General features: G+C 41.0%; 1 protein-coding gene across 4 annotated transcripts in view; it reads left to right on the top strand.

Moving 5' to 3' along the window:
• Positions 1-4,552: 4,552 nt before the first annotated feature.
• EIF2AK4 (eukaryotic translation initiation factor 2 alpha kinase 4) overlaps positions 4,553-18,255 on the top strand; it is a 42,090-nt gene continuing 28,387 nt past the window's right edge. For 2 of the 4 annotated variants that reach the window (XR_012633869.1, XM_074909773.1), the window contains exons 1-10: positions 4,553-4,870; positions 7,201-7,316; positions 8,437-8,539; positions 11,105-11,278; positions 12,103-12,183; positions 12,694-12,842; positions 15,041-15,156; positions 16,154-16,311; positions 16,741-17,276; positions 17,653-17,762. Coding sequence is in view for 3 of the 4 variants with exons in the window: in XM_074909773.1 (XP_074765874.1) it covers positions 4,718-4,870; positions 7,201-7,316; positions 8,437-8,539; positions 11,105-11,278; positions 12,103-12,183; positions 12,694-12,842; positions 15,041-15,156; positions 16,154-16,311; positions 16,741-17,276; positions 17,653-17,762 (1,696 nt within the window). In the remaining variant the exon portion in view is untranslated. Of the gene's footprint in view, positions 4,871-7,200; positions 7,317-7,638; positions 7,756-8,436; positions 8,540-11,104; positions 11,279-12,102; positions 12,184-12,693; positions 12,843-15,040; positions 15,157-16,153; positions 16,312-16,740; positions 17,277-17,652; positions 17,763-18,255 lie in introns of those variants that run through there. The other 2 variants (XM_074909771.1, XM_074909772.1) reach the window with 2 other exon arrangements.

Genomic DNA, 18,255 nt, shown 5'->3' with positions numbered 1-18,255 from the left:
TGCCCGCCGCCCCGCCACTCCACACTGCGGCCGGCGGCCCAGCCCCGCCGCCCGCGGGAGGCGGCGGCCCGCCGGGGCGGGGCGGGGCGGGGCGGGCAGGGCCGGGAGCTCCCGCCTCCGCCGCGCTCCCGAGGGGCGGGGCCGCCGCCGTCACGTGGCCGCGGCACCCAGCGGGGGCTGCAGCGCCGCCATTTTGCCCGGGAGCGCCGGGCCCCCAGGGCGCTGAGCGGAGGCAAGCGCCGTCTGGAAGCCGGGATGTCTAAACCGGTGTTTTAAAATAGGTCCGTCATTCTGAGGACAGAATTTCAAAAGACAGCGCTAACCTCTAGGCATAGATGTTATTTCTTAAAATAAATACTTTTTAATACATAATTTGCCAGGACAGCTCTGTGGACATAACAAGTTCGGGGTTTAATTGTGCAAAAATTGTGCATCCATATAGCAGGTGCATTTGCCTTTACTATGAAGATCTTAGGAGGATGGCTAGTTAAGTCAGAAAAAGGGCTTTCAGCCATTGACTAGCGAATCTGGAAGCACCCCCGGCAGAACAGCTACCCACGAGTATAACCCCTGCCCAGCAAGGCTTTTTCAGGGACCCCAAACCGACAAAACGTGTTTCTGTGTCCACGTCCCGTGTCCTGTGAACTCGGATGATACAGGAAAGAGCTGGGTGCTCTGCCGTGGCTGCAAAGGCATTTGCTGACCCCGGGGAAATGGGGACTGCCACCCCCACCACCACCACCACCGTGCAGGCCGGCTTGCACCTCCAGGTCTCTGAGCCTTGCCCTTCACTGCCTGCCCGCACTCCTCTGGGACCGTGAGTCTCCCAGCTCGCTGCTCCAGGCTCTTTTCTAGTAATTCATGTCTCCTCCCCACACCCAGCCTCGCCCCAGGCTCCCTCACCCTCCCACCCTTTCCTCTCTTCCTCCCAAGCCATTCACCTCGTCCAGCCAGTCTGTTTTTTCCCAGCCTTCCCCAGACTGTAGTCAGTGGCTTCCACCCTGCTTTCCCCTCATTTTTGTTTCCTGGGACTCCTGATTTCACTTCCTCCTTTTGGTCCCCCAACATTCCTGTGGCTATTTTGGTCAATCTCTGTGGCCAGATTCTGGCCTCCTCCCGTCCATCTCCCTGGCACCTGCCAGGCGCTTCACACAGCTTTTTTCCACACAGCAGCCCCTTTCTTCAGCTCCTCCCTCTGAGACCCTTCCCCTTCTTCCTGCATTCCGCCTAGGGACACCCACCTCCCCTCACCGTGCACACAGGGGCAAGTGACAGCAGCTCTCACATTTCACATCATTAAATGTTAATGACTAGAATTAAATGCTAATGTTGTTGGATATAAAAGTTTTAAATTTTGTCTTATAGAAAGGAAACTTCTGTCCAGATGCAGTCAGGCATATGATCGGGGCAGGTGGACCCTTTAGTGATGTTCATCATACTCCAGTAAATCTGTGCAGAGCATATGAATGCTTCCTCCCTTCCCCCCGCCCCCAATAATGTAATTTGGTTTACTTTATGCAGGTTTTCACAAGGCTAGCTAGCAAAGCCACAGCACTGAAAAAGGTTGTCTCTTCCCTTTCACCCATTAAATTTTCACACTTCTGCTGGGATGCAAGACTTTTAAAAATAAATTCTCAGAATGTTTTTATGATGATGTTACTTTTCTCTGGCTTTCTTCTTGGAAACAATGAATTGATCTGAGGAAAGCAAAGAAAAAAAAAAGAAAAAAAAAAATATCGACAAAGTTGTGAGGCCCCTTAAAAATTGCTAGCCCTCAGGCAATGTTAAGTAGATAACATTCTTAACAGAAAACAGGATAGATAGTAAACTAATCCCTGTCTTTGAGATAAAGGGGGAGACATACCAGCTAAAGGACTTACTTTCTGGGACATCTTAACAGACACAAAAGTTCCAATTAACAAAACAAACAGGTAAAAGGCTGACTGTACAACCTGGAGAGGAACCAAAGCGCCAGAGAGCATGCACAGGAAGCCAAGTTGAAAAGTTCATGAAGAGGAAGGAGACATCTGGACTTTGCTTAACAGCGGGACACCGTGAAGATGACCACATACTTCTCTCCTTGAATAATTATAATAATCACACCTATTCCCCGAACTAATTGTAATAACCCAGTCCTTCCTAATGAACATGTATGTTCTATTGTAATAAATATCTGGCTACTTGCCAGAGACGGTGTGCAAGCTTTGTGGAGAAATCCCCTTGCACCCCTGGAATAAACATGCCTGCTTTATAACTCTTTCTGAGTTGTAGGGTTTGTTTCCGCGCCTCAGAATCATTGTAGAAGAAATTAATAGAAAAAAAAAAAAAATAGCCTGAGGTAGACATCTGGTCTAGAACATTTCATCCCAACTGATTAAAATTTTGTCAAGTCACAGAGCGAGAACAGCTTTTACAGTGCATAATGTTACCTTGACCCACCCACTGTTAAACAATGTAACATGGGAGAAGTTTCCACGTGCTGGACTGTGTGTCCCACACAAAGTGCTTGGAAAGGGTAAATCCGTAATTTCTGTTAAAGCTGAAGCTTCTTAATTACTTACTGCACCATATTTTCAAATTGGCCATTCTTGCTGTGTCTTTGTGTGAGAAGATGAATGAGGCCTAGAAACTTTGATTTCCATTCTTGAACTCAGACAATTTATACAAATTTATAAATGAGTCAAATAATAGCTCCAAGAAGGTACAAGAAACTCTAGTGGACAGTTACAGTGCCCCAGGCCACACTTAACTGTGCAAAAAGAAATCTCTCTTGTTGTTAGATAAACACTACACAGCTTTGATCATGCATTTCCCATAAAAAAAAAAAAAAAAAAAAAAAAAAAGAGAGAGAGTGAGAAAGAAAACAGCTACCATTAAAGGCACCTTCCAGGCATTCCCAGACATGGTAAGCAACAGAGAACACCATCAGAACAGTGATACAGTTTAAGAGTTAGTTTTGGTTAGATACTAATGACATTATGAAACTACTCAATAAATTATAAACCCAGCTGGGACCATAAGAATTTAGTTTAAGTGAAATGAAAAGATAAACAAAAGTATGCAGGTAACAAGCTTTCAATTTCAGATGGACAAATTGAGGGCTACAGAAACTACTCCTTAGAGTAAGTCCCTCTTTAAGTGGTCTATCTGTAACAAAAAGCTCAGGAAGTGAAGATAACTCTATTTTAAGTAAAATAAGGAAAAGCCTCAGAAGATTTTTTTATGCAATCACAAAAGTGAAGAAAAATTGAGTCCATTATGCTGCAACAGTAGAGATTTAAAATAATGCAAGTATGGCTCTGAAACCGTTTGGGGTTTTTTTCAATTAAAATAACTGAATTTGATCTTTAGGGGCAAGATAATATAACAAATGGAGGATCCTGGTATGAACACAACTAGGTCTCAGGCAGGAGGAAAACTCCAAGATTCAGTTCATTCAGTTTCAGTGGATCCCACTTGTTTCCTACATTTCCTTACAAATGAAATCACCTCAGTATAGTGTATGGGTGCGTGGTAGCAAGCCACAGACTACTGCAGCATTTTTCTTTGCCTGGGGATTACACACCTAATAAATAAGCTTGTATGTATGAATATACTTGGGGTTTTTTTATTAAGATCCCAAAACTTTAAAGGCTGTATCATCTTGTGGCAATCCCTCTGTTTGGTAATTACCACTTGGAAGTGCCTGAGGAGAAGTACATTTTCTTCCCTGCTTTCCACCGCTCCCCTGAGAACCCCCAGCTGCTTCTCTCCGGCCAGTCCCACCAAGGAGGACCAGGGGCTAAGAGGGTGCTCACAGGGCCTGGCCCCACTGGGTTTGCAGTTCAACCTGCCAAAGGCAGGCTGCTCACGCTCCACCTCTGGGAGCGGTTAAAGCAATCATCAATGGAAACATCTTTTAGTTTCCACATAAACTGCCACAGCTCGGCATGAAACTTGTTCTGAAGTTTGTAGTTTTTCCCCTTCACAAATCTTTCTCAAGGTCTATGAAAAACAATCCGCACCGTAACTACTCGTATTTGGTGCATATCTCTGTATTTGCAGATTGACCTGGAGGCATATCCCGGGGCGGATCAGACTGGACATGAGGGACAGGTTCTTGCCTGGGAGGGTGGTGGGCCTCTGCCGCAGGCTCCCCAGGGAAGCAGTCACGGCACCAGGCCCGGCAGAGTTCAAGGAGCGGCTGGATGCCGCTCTCGGTCGCACGGTTTAGTTTTAGGCAGCCCAGCGAGGAGCAGGGAGTTGGGCTCGACGATCCGTGTCGGTCTCTTCCAACTCGAGATACTCCGCGGTTCTGTGAGGCACCGCTACCCTGGGCCTACCCTGCTGGGAGGACGGCCCAGACGGGACCACGAGCGGCCGCGGGGCCCGAGTACGGCACGACGGCAGCGGTGGGCGATATGTCGCGGTCCCTCCCGGGGCGGCAGAGCCCCAGAAGGGCCGCCGGGAGCCGTCGGGTTCGCGGCCCTGCATGGCCCGGCGCTGACGCGACGCCGAGGCCGCCGCGGGACCGGCCCGAGCCCCGGCCCTTCCCGCAGCCGTCGTCACCGGACGCAGCACCGAGCCCCGGCCCCCCCGGCTCCGCCTCTCTCCGCCGCGGAGGCGGTGCCGGGGCGCGGCGGAGCTCGGCCGTCGCTGGGCGGGCGCCACTTGCAGGGTGGCAGCGCCGCGGTGCCGCCCGCCATGGCGGCCGCCCGCCCCCGCCCGGGGAGCTGACATGGCCCGGGCGACCGGGGCGCGGCAGCTGCCGGCGGAGGCAGCCGCGGAGCCGGCCGAGAGCTACCAGCTGCGGCAGGAGAACGAGCTCCAGGTGCTGGAGTCCATTTACGGGCAGGACTTCCAGGATCTGCGGCAGAGCCAGGCCTGGAAGGTAGCGAGTGGGGCTCCCGCTGCTTGCGCCGGGCTGGCCGGGGCGCCCTGTCCGCGGCCGCCGGTGACGGCGGGAGGGGCAGGCCCGCTCTTTCCGCTTCCCCGCGGGTGGCGGGGTGCAGCGGCGGGAGGCCGGGCGGGGCCGCGGGGCAGGCGGCGGGCGCTGGTGGTGCGGGTCGTGCCGGGCGCCTCCTGCCTCTGGCTGTCGCCCGCCGCCTCGCCCGCCGGCTGGCAGCCCTGTAGCTGGCGGCCTTCGCAGTTCATCCTCTAGGTCGATGCGTTCGCGCCGTAATTACTGCTGTGCGCATAACCTGCATGTTAATTAATTGTCAGGGTTGTGGGTTTTTTTTAAATAGCTTCTTAATTTATCCCTTAACCGACTAATTACATACCTGCTTAATCGTCTCATCGGTGTCCAGGTTGCTGATCTCTGCATATTTGTTGTGTACTGTGGTTTACTCAAACTGTGGCTGTCACCGTAATAACGTAATACTTTAATTTTTATATTGTTGTGGGTTTTAATCACAACCAATTAATGCTCAGGTCGAGTGCTCACTACTCTCTTTCATTTCCGTTCTATATCCACAATATCTCCTTGATAATTTTTTTTTCAGCTGCACCTGTGGCACTGTTTTCCTGTACCTGGAGGTACTGGTCACGCTTTTCAGTTCCCCTTTTCAGTTCCCCAAGTTCACTACTAATGTTTCTTTTTACATTCTTGTCCGGATTTTGGCTGGGATAGAGTTAATTTTTCTCCTTAGTAGCTAAAATAGTGCTACTTCAGTATGAGATTTGGTACAAGAAGAATCCTGATAATACGCTGATGTTTTCAGTTCTTGCGAAGAGATCAAGTACTTTGTAGCTCCCCATGTCCTGCCCGTGTGCAGGTGTACAAGAAGCTGGGAGGGGGCACAGCCAGAGCCCTGGACCCAAACTGGCCAGTGAAATATTCCACCTCATGCTCCGTATATAGAGGAGGGGTGCCAGGAATGTGGGGGTTCTCTTTTGCTCCTGGGATTGTGGCTTTGGGATTTTTGCTATTTCGGGATCACTAGCTGGGAACAGGTTGGGTATCAGTTGGCGGGTGGTGAGCAATCGAGTTGTGTGTTACCTTTTTGTACTTTCTTATTATTATATTATTACAATTATTAAACTGCTTTTATCTCAGCCTACAATCTGTCCCGGATTCCCCAGGCAGGGGAGGGTGGGTGTATGGCTTCGTGGTGTTTGGCTGTCAGCCGGGTTCAAACCACTGCACTTCTTTTGTCTTTAGTTTCTACAAGATATATCATAGCCCCTGCTGTCTTTTTTTTTTCTGCCATAAACCTGAACTTAAAATTCTTGCAGCAACCTGCAACTCCCACCCCCCCCACCCCCGAGTTTGATGTGGACAGTGTAATTTGCTGGGTTTTCAGAGGTGTTGCAGACCTTGCTCCCTATTAAATTTATACCTGACGTCCTCTTGATTCAGCTGTTCTTTTCCCTGCTGTAAATCCAAAGGGAAAATAGAGGGGATAGTGACCATCTTTTAACCCATTTCCATATTTGCTATTCCATGTGTTCTTATTTCCCTACCTATTTGTCATGTTACTAAGGTCTCAGTTATTCGTGGTGGGGTTTTTTTGTTTTTGTTTTTGTTTTTTTTTTTTTGGTTTTGTTTTTTTAAATCGTGTTCTAATTGATAATAAAAAGGTTAGAATGTTTATATGGGTATGTTTTACTTTGTTGTGATTTTGCGTAGGCAATTTGAACAGGATGGGCAGGAAAAGCAATACTTGTTAAAATTCTGTTTTATGCTAAGACTAAAAATATAAGTACAAAAAAATCACTATCCCTTTGTTTGGCTACACAAGCGGTATATAGATGTGATGTCATCATCTATTGCCATGTCAGAAACTAAAATATTGACTGATGATTGTTAGTGATCTAAAACAAACACAAAAGAAACAATACTATTCTTATAATGAATGCTTTAATTTGTAATATTCCATAAATAATCTGTTATGTTTATTTAATTTTTTCCTACTACTAGCCTACAGTAAGCAGGATACAACGGTTTTATTATAAAACCTCATTTTTGCTCACCTGAATCATCTTTCTAATAACTGTAACTACTTATCTGAAGAAGTTCTAAAAAATATACTGGATAAACTGTGATAATCAGTGAACCAGTTCACTCTTATTGAGCAATGTCAATACATTATTTTTTTTTTCTGTGGTTTGGATGGTCTAACCTGAATTCTGCCATAATATGTGTTGTGAGAGTTGTGTGCTTTCATTAAAAGAAAACAAAAATCTCTTTTAAATCAAAAGTTTTGCTTCCCTTTTTAGGTACGGCAACCTCCTGAAATTAATTTAGTTCTGCGTCCTCAGGGATTGACTGGTGATAATGAAGTATATGCCAAAGTCGATCTGTGGGTCAAGTGTCCACATAGTTACCCTGATATGTGAGTGAACATTAAAATACAACATTTTTTCTCTGAATATTTTACTTTGTTTTCCAAAGTAAAGTGTAAGTTAAAAAAACATGTAGTTTTATTCATCAGTCTTATTCTTGCTTTCTGCAAGTCAGTATTTGTTAAGCCTGTGGTATTTTATAAAAAAGCAACTATAACATTTGGCACCTGAATTGGATGTGGTCTTTTGTGCAGTGGAGAAAAACAGGGATGCATTTGTCAGTGCAAGACTGCAGACTCAGTCTGTACCTTGGAGAGACGTAAACACAGGTATACCTGCTAGCATCTTAGTGCCCTTTTTAAACTTTTTCAGCTCATGACCTGCTGAGAGAGGGACAATCTGCTGTCTTAGTTGTACCTGCTGTTCCTGTTTTCTGCTGGATTAGCCTTTTGGAAGAGTTCTCCATAGAGAATGTAAACAGAATTGCAGGTGATCAGCCCCCTCCCAGCATTTTGGGTTGGCAAGTAATTTCTGGGTTAAGTGTTGCACTGTCCCCCATTTTGTTCAGTCCTTTTGCCACTAGTTGTGTCCAAAGCATAACTCCCTTTAGCCCATCCATTTGTGCTGTGGCGTGAGTGGTATACAAGGGAAGTGCTCAACCCTGTAACACAGGACAGAATAATCACTCAATTTTTTTTTTTTGAGATAGCACAGATACAGACATTTTACTTGTTTACTTTATCTTAAACCTTTTAAAAATTTAGCGTTTTTCTTATGTTTCTTTAGATTTGTGTAACCTGTATAGTGGTGACAAATTTTAAACACCTAAATGTTACACTAGTATTATTTTTAAAGGACTATTAAGTAAACTACTGATTGAGAGATGAATTACAAGAGTCTGCAGGGTTTCTTTGGTAGTTCTGTTAAGTATAACTGGCAAGTAATCTGCAGCCGGAAATGTTGATGGTGGGGAATATAAAACAGTATTTCTGGCTTTATTCTATATTGTATAAGCAATATTTATGTACCACTTATTTGAGCATTGACTAATTGTCAGGTGACTATGAACTCCATTCCTTTTCCCTCACCCACCGTTTTTATTAACATTCTGTTGCTTTTTACACTGTTTTTCTAACGAGGACTTTTTTACGTTTTGTTTCTGTCTCCCAGTGTCCCTGAAATACAACTAAAAAATTCAAAAGGCTTATCAAATGAGAAAATAAGTGAATTAAAATTCAGACTAGCTGAACTGGCAAAACAGCGCTGCGGAGAGGTAAGAGCTTTTCACTTCCTTGAGAAATATGCTCTGGACCTAAGTAGTTCTAAAAACATGTGTGGTATAATATAATGGAATACATCCACATTGGACATGCAAAGTTGCATTGCTCCTGAGGAAGGAGAGACTGACTTTCTTAACAATGTTTCTAATTAATGAAAGTTCGGAATATGCCTGATCTTAAAATACAGTGCATGTGTAAATAGTGCAGGCTTTATCCCTGTTTAAAGGCAGATTTAAAGGTTCATGCTATTCCCAGAGTTATTTCATAGTATGAAAAGCAGTACTGACTAAAATTGAGAGCTTTCTGCGCTGTTCAGATTAATTTGAATATTGTAAGTGGCTATACCTGCTTAAGCAAACAGTGATTACCTGGGGAGTTTTTCAGTGTGATGTTGTTCATCTAATGCTGAACTGAAAGGCAAGAGACCTTAGTTATAACGCCAGCTCGACAGTTGACTTCTGTGGCTGTAGCACGGTCGCTCCATGCCATTGTGCCTTTTTTCTGCTGTGCCTAGGAATAGTGATATTTTACTTCCCCCTGAATAGGATAAAAAGAGAAAGATGGAGAAAAGTGTGAAGCTTAGAATTTGTATCTATTTTAAGGGATTTTATAAGTCCCCAAGTATGTTTGGTATTGATAATACCTTTCCATTGTTGCTGAGGACTGAAATGACTCAAAGAATTACTAGCAAACATTGAATTCTTGGTGAAAGCAGTTTATGGTCTGTTTCTTACCACTATTTGGAAATGTTACAGGTGAACACATTTGATCAATTTGCCTTTTTAAAAGTGAGAAGTACACAGCTGTAGAAATTGTTATATGCTGAAATGGGATAATACTCTGCTTTCAGTTTCCTAAGCCTGTCAGCTGTACAGGTTTGTCAGGGGTTGCCTGTCGTTCAGTCTTGCCCATCAAACCTTTTTTACTATACTTCTACTTTGACTGCCAGTTTTTCTGCAGATACTTTCAAAAGAACTGTTTTAAGCAGATACTGTTTTGTTCATTCTGTTCAATAACCAAGAATTTCCTCAAATTTTCAGGGTGTTTGGAAATTACCAGTTTAACAGTGTATTCTGGATTTTTTTTTTCTGTTTTGTAATGACTGTGATATGGACAATTGATAGAATTGATATAGAAATAACAAGGTTCAAAGTCTCTAAGTAGCCTCTAAATCATGTGATATATACTCAGACTGTTCACAACTGACCCCAGAAGAGCTGTTGGCCTGTAGGGCTTTAAATCCCTGTTTGATTTCTGATCTCATTGACAGGAGCTACAAATGTGTCCTAGGTTTTCCTAATGTTAATTTTCCAAAGCAAGAATTGTGGTTGCTCCAGAAATGTGTAGATACAGTGTTCAGTTATATGTATGATACACATTTTTGATAAATGATATACACAGTGCAGTCCTGAATTACTGTCTCTGCAGGGAAAGGGAGATTACTGTTCTCTCTGCCTTGACAGGTATTCTTTATTTAAGTGTATTGTGCAATATGAAAAATCTAAAAATATCCCAGTTAGCTGTCAAACTAAACAGCAGACTGTGGTTTTCTGATTGTTGAGAATCTTCTTTTTTTTATACATGTGTGTGCATGCGTGATCACCTTGCTTTCTGAATAGTAATCTAGGAAAGATATTTTAGTTTGCATGTGTCAGGTATACACATATTGTGCTATTCTTTCCATTCTGAATTGCCTCCTGGTTTCATTCTTACTTTCAAGCAGGGGATTCAGTGTTTGAGAATCTTTGGAGTGTCAGCCTGTTACAGGTAGATGGTACAGTTTAGTTTGGCTGTTCTCCCACCTATATATGCAAATCCTGCTCAGTGCTCCTGCTGACTGCTGGGATGCATCTTTCTGATATACTGTTCTTTGATTTTGGAGATACAATGGTCTGTTAGTGTTACAGATTGCTTGAATTAATAACGCTACTAGATGCTACTAGACTGATGAAAGCTTAAGCCCAGACAGGTGAATCGGTCATCAGTACATACCCAGTTCAAGTGAACAGTAACTGAAAATTGATTCCAGCAAATCGTGTAACAGAATTCAGCTGAGTTTTCAGTGCAGTTCTTATTTTAGTAGTTGTGGTTATACAAATGTGGAATGCCTTAAGTATCTTTACAGTTCTAATTGGGGAGCCTATTTTTTGTTAGCAGTGAAATAAGTAACTATTTCATAGCTATAGATAGAGTAATAGACAGTCACAAAGGATTCTGTTGTAGCATGTATGTCATAAACACAGATCATTGTGGGTAGAAAAATATGCCGAAAAGCAGATGAGAAAAGGATATTATTTTTTTTTTTTAAGAAAAGAATATGCTTGCAGTTGGCTGTCTCTCAGTAATTTTTGTCATCTTTGCTACTGTGGTATGGGGTTTTTCATGTTGCAGTTCTATTAATAGTTCTGACAAAAATACTGAAATATGGTAAATTTTCCCAGATAAGTAACAAATTAGCAGTCACACTGCTACTGTATTGCTTTTTCAAGTTGGGTATCATTTTACTATGCAATCTGATTTTTCTTTGAACTCTGCATGTCATGTTTGTTTTCTTTCAGGTGATGATATTTGAACTTGCTGACCATGTACAGTCATTTCTCAGTGAGCATAATAAACCACCTTCCAAGTCTTTTCATGAAGAAATGCTAAAAAATCACCAAAAAGAACAAGAAAGGCTGGCTCAGGAGGAATTGCGTAGGGCACAAGAAGTTAAGAGAAGAGAGGAGCAGGAGGTAAGATAAATTAAAGTATGAATAAGCCTGTATTCTTAACATAAACAATCATGATTTTGTAAATTATCCTGCACAGTAGTGGGTTTTAGTGAATTATTAACTTGTGAGACCTGTCATACAGTATGAGTTGATCAGTATGTGCTACAGGAATGATCTGCTGCTGCAATTGTAATATTTTAATGAAGTGTTTTTAACCCTGAGAAATATTCATGCCTGAAACAAACCTATATGTTGATTCCTGATCCTGTGAAAATCACTTATAAAGAGGACCTTATACAAAAGTGTAAGCAAATATGTATATATATACAAGTGTATTCTGTCTTAAACTAGGACGTATTAGCCAGACAGATAGGTAATCAAGCCTGCCTTCACACACAGGGTGACTGGAGTGTTCACTGTGACAGACTTCTCTAGAGTGCAATGGATTTAATCTAACCTACATACATTCTTCACTAGGAACAAGGGGATTTATCTGAGTCTCACAGACTGGTAGTGTGGGGTCTTTACACTGTGGGAATATGGATAGAATAGCTCTTTTTTTAAAATAATGTTTTGGCTTTTTCTGTGTATGAAACTTTATTGTTGGGTCTGTCAGTAGAAGTAATTTTCTTTACAATTCTGTTCTCCTATATCATACAATTGATGTTGTTGGCTTCCTCAAAAGAGCTAATTTGACTTTTTTTTTTTTATTCTTGTGAGATCCACAAGTTCTTTAACACTTTTGAAAAATCAGCATCATAGCTTTTTTTTTCTAAATGAGGGTAAGATTAGCAGTTGAATTGCATATACTGTTGCACCTCTAACAAAACCAAAATTCATTTCAGCAACGTGAAATCCTTAATGAGATTCAGAGAAGGGAGGAAGAGAAAAGAGAAGAAAGAAAAAAGAAAGAGATTGCCAAACAGGTATTCTTTCTAAGCAAGTGTGCAAAAACCATTGCAATAACTTCTATCCAGTAGAGTGGCATATGCTTATAAAAATTTGAGAGATTTACTTGACTGAATTGTCCTGGACATCTTTTCTCATCCAGTGCTTCTAATAGATCTAGGCTAAAATAGGTTTTTGATTATATGGGGTTTATTTTGGAAATAAAATCAATTGTAAGGGATAACAGTTCAGTAGTTAGCATCTTCAGTGTATGGAGATGGATATTTTGAGACAGACACAGAAAAAAGCTAGTATGTTAATGTTTCTGGTTTCATTGTAAAGAATCTTTACATTCTTGCCCATGGACAGTGCTGAAATGTGTTTACTGAATTGCAGCACTTCTTCCTCAGCCTCATATGTATTATACATTTATTATGGAAACTTATTTCTTCTGTGATCTGAGTGACTTCACAGAATAATAGTCAAATACTTGTGTATTTTGAGGATAGCAGTTTCTTTTGTTACTTGGTGTTTTTCCTGATTTATAGGAACGTTTGGAAATAGCTGCATTGACAAGTCAAGAAAATTCTCACAGGAGAGATACTGCAAGATATAGAGTTGCTTCCAGTTTAAATGGGAGCTGTTTGGAACATGGAATGAATAATAAACACCGACCAAATTCAGCTGGACGTTCAAAGTATGTATGTCAGTTTGCATGTGGATATTTTTATTTTTAATTTTTTTTTCAAACATTAGATTTTAAAGTGAAATTTGAAGGCAAGAGAGTAATGTGCCGTGTTGCTCAGCTATTCCCTTCGGTTTCTGCAACACACCACCCTCACCCCCCTCATTTGGCATGGTTTAACTAATTCATGTGCTGTGGATAACTTGGGAACTTTCCAATTAAGGGAGTCGGTTTGGCCCATAGTTGAACTTGGAAAGTATTTGGCAATCATTGGAAGGCTGTTAGGGCTTACTTAGTTTCTTAAAAATATGCACTATGTTGCCAGTTGCAGCAAAAAAATATTTTTTTACATCAGTTAATGAAGGTTTTGGAATAGTACAATAAATTACAGTTTATATTAATCTCAAAATATTTGCTGTAAAGATACATTGGTGTAAAGTCCCCTGCCAGAGAATCGGATAATGCTGATTGCATTTGCAGAGCAGCTTATTGAAGGGAAGATGAATGTTGCTGAAGGGTTCTTTTGCTGGTACACAACTCATCTAGGTTAGGATTGGTGATGATATGGGTAGGTTCGGGTTTGCCGTTTTTAAATTTTTTTTTTTTTTCTTCTTCTCCTCTTCTGTGTTCATAGCTGATATAACAAGGACAGTGAAGATACCTTGGTATTAATTTTCCTAGGTTTGATTCAGATCATGTTTATGACTTGTTATTTGGACTGCTGTTTTAATGGAAATAGTGTATTCCTAGGTTTTTTCTTGTCTATAGAGTTCAAAATTGTTTTTGTGTTATTTATCAGCAACACTAGATACCTGAAGAAGTTCATCTTTGATCTATCCTACTTTGACATTTGTTGCCACCTCTTCCCTTTGCCTATCCCAAGTCATATTTGGCAGTTGTTTCTGCATATTGTTTGACAGTCCATAAATCTCTCTTCCTATCTTCTTGCTAATCTTAGTATAACAGAACAAGACAGTCTGTGCTTGTGGAACAAGACAAGTGTCTCAAAAGTTTAATATGCTTTAATGCAGAACACATACAATGGACTTGTAAGAATTTCTGTGGAAAGTTAATATATGTTCTTACTTTAAAAACCAAAAAATCCCAAAAAACCAACCTCCCTCCGAAAAAATATGGGGTTACTTTTTTTAGCAATGGTGAAAATAATAAAATTTTGAAATATTGAAACTTCGATGCCATTTAGAGTTAAGCAAAAAGTAGACATGTTCAGTTTTCTGAGGTCTCTTTTCATGAGAAGAGCGATGTAGTATTTTCAGCTGTTTATAAAGCCTGAACTTTTGGCTGTTGGGACACAAACTTTTAGAAAATTACTAAAATCTAAAATAATTTCATTTATTAAAAAGTATTTGAGTTTTGGAAAACCAGATGCTTTCTTTGCATATTTTGTCTTTATGTAGTACTTATAAGACATGCCCTCTGGCATTTCCTTACTATGTAGTGCTTTATTTACCTTGAAAGAGCTTCTGCGTTACCCTTCATTTATTCCTGTGATCTCTATACATGATTGCATTTATTTGGAGGATAGTCTTACAGTGGTGACATTTCTGTTAATTCCGAAATAGATTGTACCAAGAAGTAATGGAGGCTGATTTGGGTTAGTCTTGAGCTCGCTCTTATCTCATGTGCAGCTCTATACATGCATGTGAGAAGAAACACCCTAATCATACTTGCTTTAAAAGCTTTTGCAGAACATCCCTTTTCCTGAAGGAGGAGTTTAGAGTAGTAAAGGAGGCAAAAGGGAAACCCGTTTCAAGTCAGGAAAAATAATTAAGCTAAAGCTGTAATGAACTTCCAGAATTGTACATATTTGCATTTTGTAATGTTTTGAAAGAGAGTGCAGATCAAGTCAAACTTACCTATTTTTCAGAGCTGTAGTATGTTTACTTTTTTTATTCCCACTCCCCCACCACCCCCAACTGGAATTGTCCTAAGATGCAGAAGCTTTAAGGTCTGGATTCAACTCCTGGCTTTAAGTATAGAGGCCCAGTGCAGCATGATGTTGCTGCTAAAATGCTGAGCTTCTAATCAGACATACATCTTGGCACTAACTCAGTATCTTTGAAATTAATGGATATTATCATTGAATGCAAAAAACTCTGAAAGCTAATCCTCTTGCAGAATTGATATCTTTAGGGACTGCAACAATACTGTCTTTTGAGTTGGAGAAAAATGTTCTGTTCACATTGCAGACGGGAACGCCAGCTTTCCATGAGTAATAATGAAGAGTCCCCTGGAAATGACAAAGTTTTGAACTTCAACACAAGTGGTGCTGGACAACTTATTGTCCATAAAGGAAAATGTCTAGGTAAACAAAATTACAATTGCAGCTTGAAATGCTGGACTTTGGGCTGGTTTGGGTTTGGTTTATTTGAGAGGGAGAACTTAATGTCGACTGGTACAAGCAGCAAGGGTGGAGAGAATTTGTTGTGGATCGTGAAATATCAGTCAAGAGTGGGAAAGGAAAAGTTACTTTGTGGTAAATATATTTTCTTAAGACTATTTTAAGTAAAAACATTCTTCTCCGTATACAAATACATAATGGAATAGCCATACCAAAAAAACCCCCACCTTCTTAACATTTTATATTCTCTACATAATTCAAATAATACTGAAGACTCTTTGCCTTTAAATGTGAATAGCTTGTCAGCTACACATGGCTACCAAGCAAGAAGTCATTTACCTTTCAGTGAAACCAGTGATAAGCATAGGATTAGAAATGCATACTTACTCTCCTTCCACTGCTGCCAATATTAAAGGCCTAAAAGCAGTGGTTGTAGCAAAAACATAAACACAGGCAATGATAGGAGACTTTCAGAGTTGAAAGGCTGCCATGAAGTGGCCATATGAATGGACCATCAAATGTTTTCATTGTTCATTTCAACATAGCACTTCCTCAGTGGGAGGATGAATAGCCTGAAAGTCTCTGGAGCAAAGAGAATTTTATTATTTTGCAGTTTGAGGATGAACAATTTTGGTACTGTGTGTAGAGCTCGGCATTTGCTCAGCAAAAATAGCATTCATTCATTTATTAAAACCTGAAATTCTTCAAAATGTGCAGCAATTTTTTTGCCAATGTACTTTTGCTTTCATTTGACTACTGCTACACAGCATTTGGCTTCATCAGACCTGGTATTTTTCATACCTACCATGTAGGTATGGATCTTGTTTAGTTGCAAGTAGATTTATGTTTCCAAAACTGTAGAAAGCAAGCTTACTGGTGTTTGTTTAGCATTTGCAAGAGCTCTTGTCAAGTCCTTGGAAACAAAAGAAGCTCTGTTCCTCTTCTCTTCCTTCGTGTATAGGCAAGGATGAACAGCTTGGTAAATCAGTCTATAATGCCCTGGAAGTTCGCAGTGGAGACTTTGTTTTAATATACGAATGGGTTCTGCACTGGCAAAAAAAGATGGGAAGGCTTCTTACAAATAATGAAATAGAAAAGATTGAGAAGTGTAAGAAACAGGTAATGCCCATATTTTGCATTTGGCTTAGTAAAGGTTGGGTGGGGTTCAGTGCTTTTCTTGAGACTGCTAGTTTATATGAAACTTGAGAGGGTGGTGATGAGCTTAAAGATGCTAGTGTTCAGAGTATCTACACCACAGAAGAAGAGGGGTGTGTTGGGCTATTTGGGAGTTCGTTTACAATAATATAAATGCAAGAGAGTATATTTGCAAGTATACATAAATAAAACAATACTAACATTCTGAAGAAAGAGAATCAAGCTTGTCTGGCAGAAGCCAAAGTTGTTCTTGCCCCTTGTGTACAATACTTCATTTTCAGAAAAGAATGACAATGTCATATATTTTATATGTATTTTGTATATGTTATATATTTTAGTAGTGGTCTGTTCATGAGATGACACAATGCATGTTATGTTGTATTTCTCTACCAGCTTCAGGGTGCAGAAACAGAGTTCAGCTCACTGACGAAGCTAAGTCACCCAAACATAGTACATTATAAATGTATGAACCTTAAAGAACGGGACGATTCAATTGTGGTGGACATTTTAGTGGAGCACATAAGTGGTTGCAGCCTTTCTACATACTTACACAAAGAGACTCCAGTTCCAATTGAGCAGTTGCGCCATTATGTGACCCAGATCTTGTCAGCTCTCGACTACTTGCACAATAATTCAGTAGTGCACAAAGTTCTTTGTGCTTCCAGCGTCCTAGTAGATGCGGAAGGAAACATCAAGGTGACAGACTACAGCATATCCAAGCGCTTAGCTGATATCTGCAAAGCAGATGTTTTTGAGCAAACCAAAGTTCGTTTTAGTGAGGATGGTCTTCCCAGCAAACCTGGAAAGAAAGGAGATGTATGGAGTCTGGGCTTGCTTCTGCTTTCGCTCAGCCAGGGCCAAGTAACCAAGGAATATCCAGTTGCTGTTCCTACCAATTTACCTGCTGACTTCCAAGACTTTCTGGAAAAGTATGTTTGTTGCATTCCTGTATCTTTTTGTCTTTGATATTTTTTTTTTTTTTTAAAGACTTGAACAGTTTTTTGAAAGAACATCTACATTTCCCCCTGTGTCACTAGTTACAGTTTTTAGTGAAGAGGTGATTGCTCCCTCATGGTTTAGGCTGCTAATCTGGGATATGGGAGAACAGGTCTGGTGCACTCTTTTTCTCTGCCCTGCCACCAACTTTGTGTGTCACTGTAAATAAGTCATTTAGTCTGTCTTTGCTTCTGATTCCCATCTGAATGATAAAGGTGATAACTTCTTAAAGATAAGGAGACCTCTTTGAACATTTAGACCTGATAAGGAATAGATCTTTGTACAGGTCTCTTGTTGGTTTGCTAACAGATGTGTTTGCTTGGAAGATAAGGAAAGATGGACTCCTCAGCAGTTGTTACAACATAGTTTTATAAACATTCCACGAATGAAAATACCTGTGGCTGAAGAAAATCTGGATGGTAAGAAACTTGGTTCTTTCCATATTCTGCTAAAAAAGTGGACTACATGCCTGCAGTAACAGAAAAATTGAGCTGTGGTAGAGCTTCAAGACTGCCTTTTAACTACCTTAAAAGCTAGTAGGTTCTTTAACTTCTATATCCCTGACTGGCTTGGGTGGACTAACTACTGTTGTCTCATCAGCATTAGCTTTCATTAAACCTGTAAATTCATCCACCTCCTGTATGGTGTAAATGTCACACTTAAACATTGTTCTCGAAAGGTGCTGTTCAAATGAGACTTCTTTCCTCCTTACATTCTTGTTTGAATCCGTTCCTTTGTTTAAAAATGGTATTAAGGTTCAGGCACGTACCAGAGTTTTACACAGCAAAGCGCTTCTATATTTTAGATTTTAGTTTCACTTGAAGTTATTCTGGTTTTGTCTTCTTCCTGATGCTTATTTGACAGACCCTTGTGCCTTATCCCCATACTGGCAGCGGTGGTAACCTTTGTACC

Source organism: Athene noctua, chromosome 6 (assembly GCF_965140245.1).
Source record: "Athene noctua chromosome 6, bAthNoc1.hap1.1, whole genome shotgun sequence".
Lineage (NCBI taxonomy): Eukaryota > Metazoa > Chordata > Aves > Strigiformes > Strigidae > Athene > Athene noctua.
Note: the sequence above shows the minus strand (reverse complement) of the source record. Positions and strands in the feature narration are given on the sequence as shown.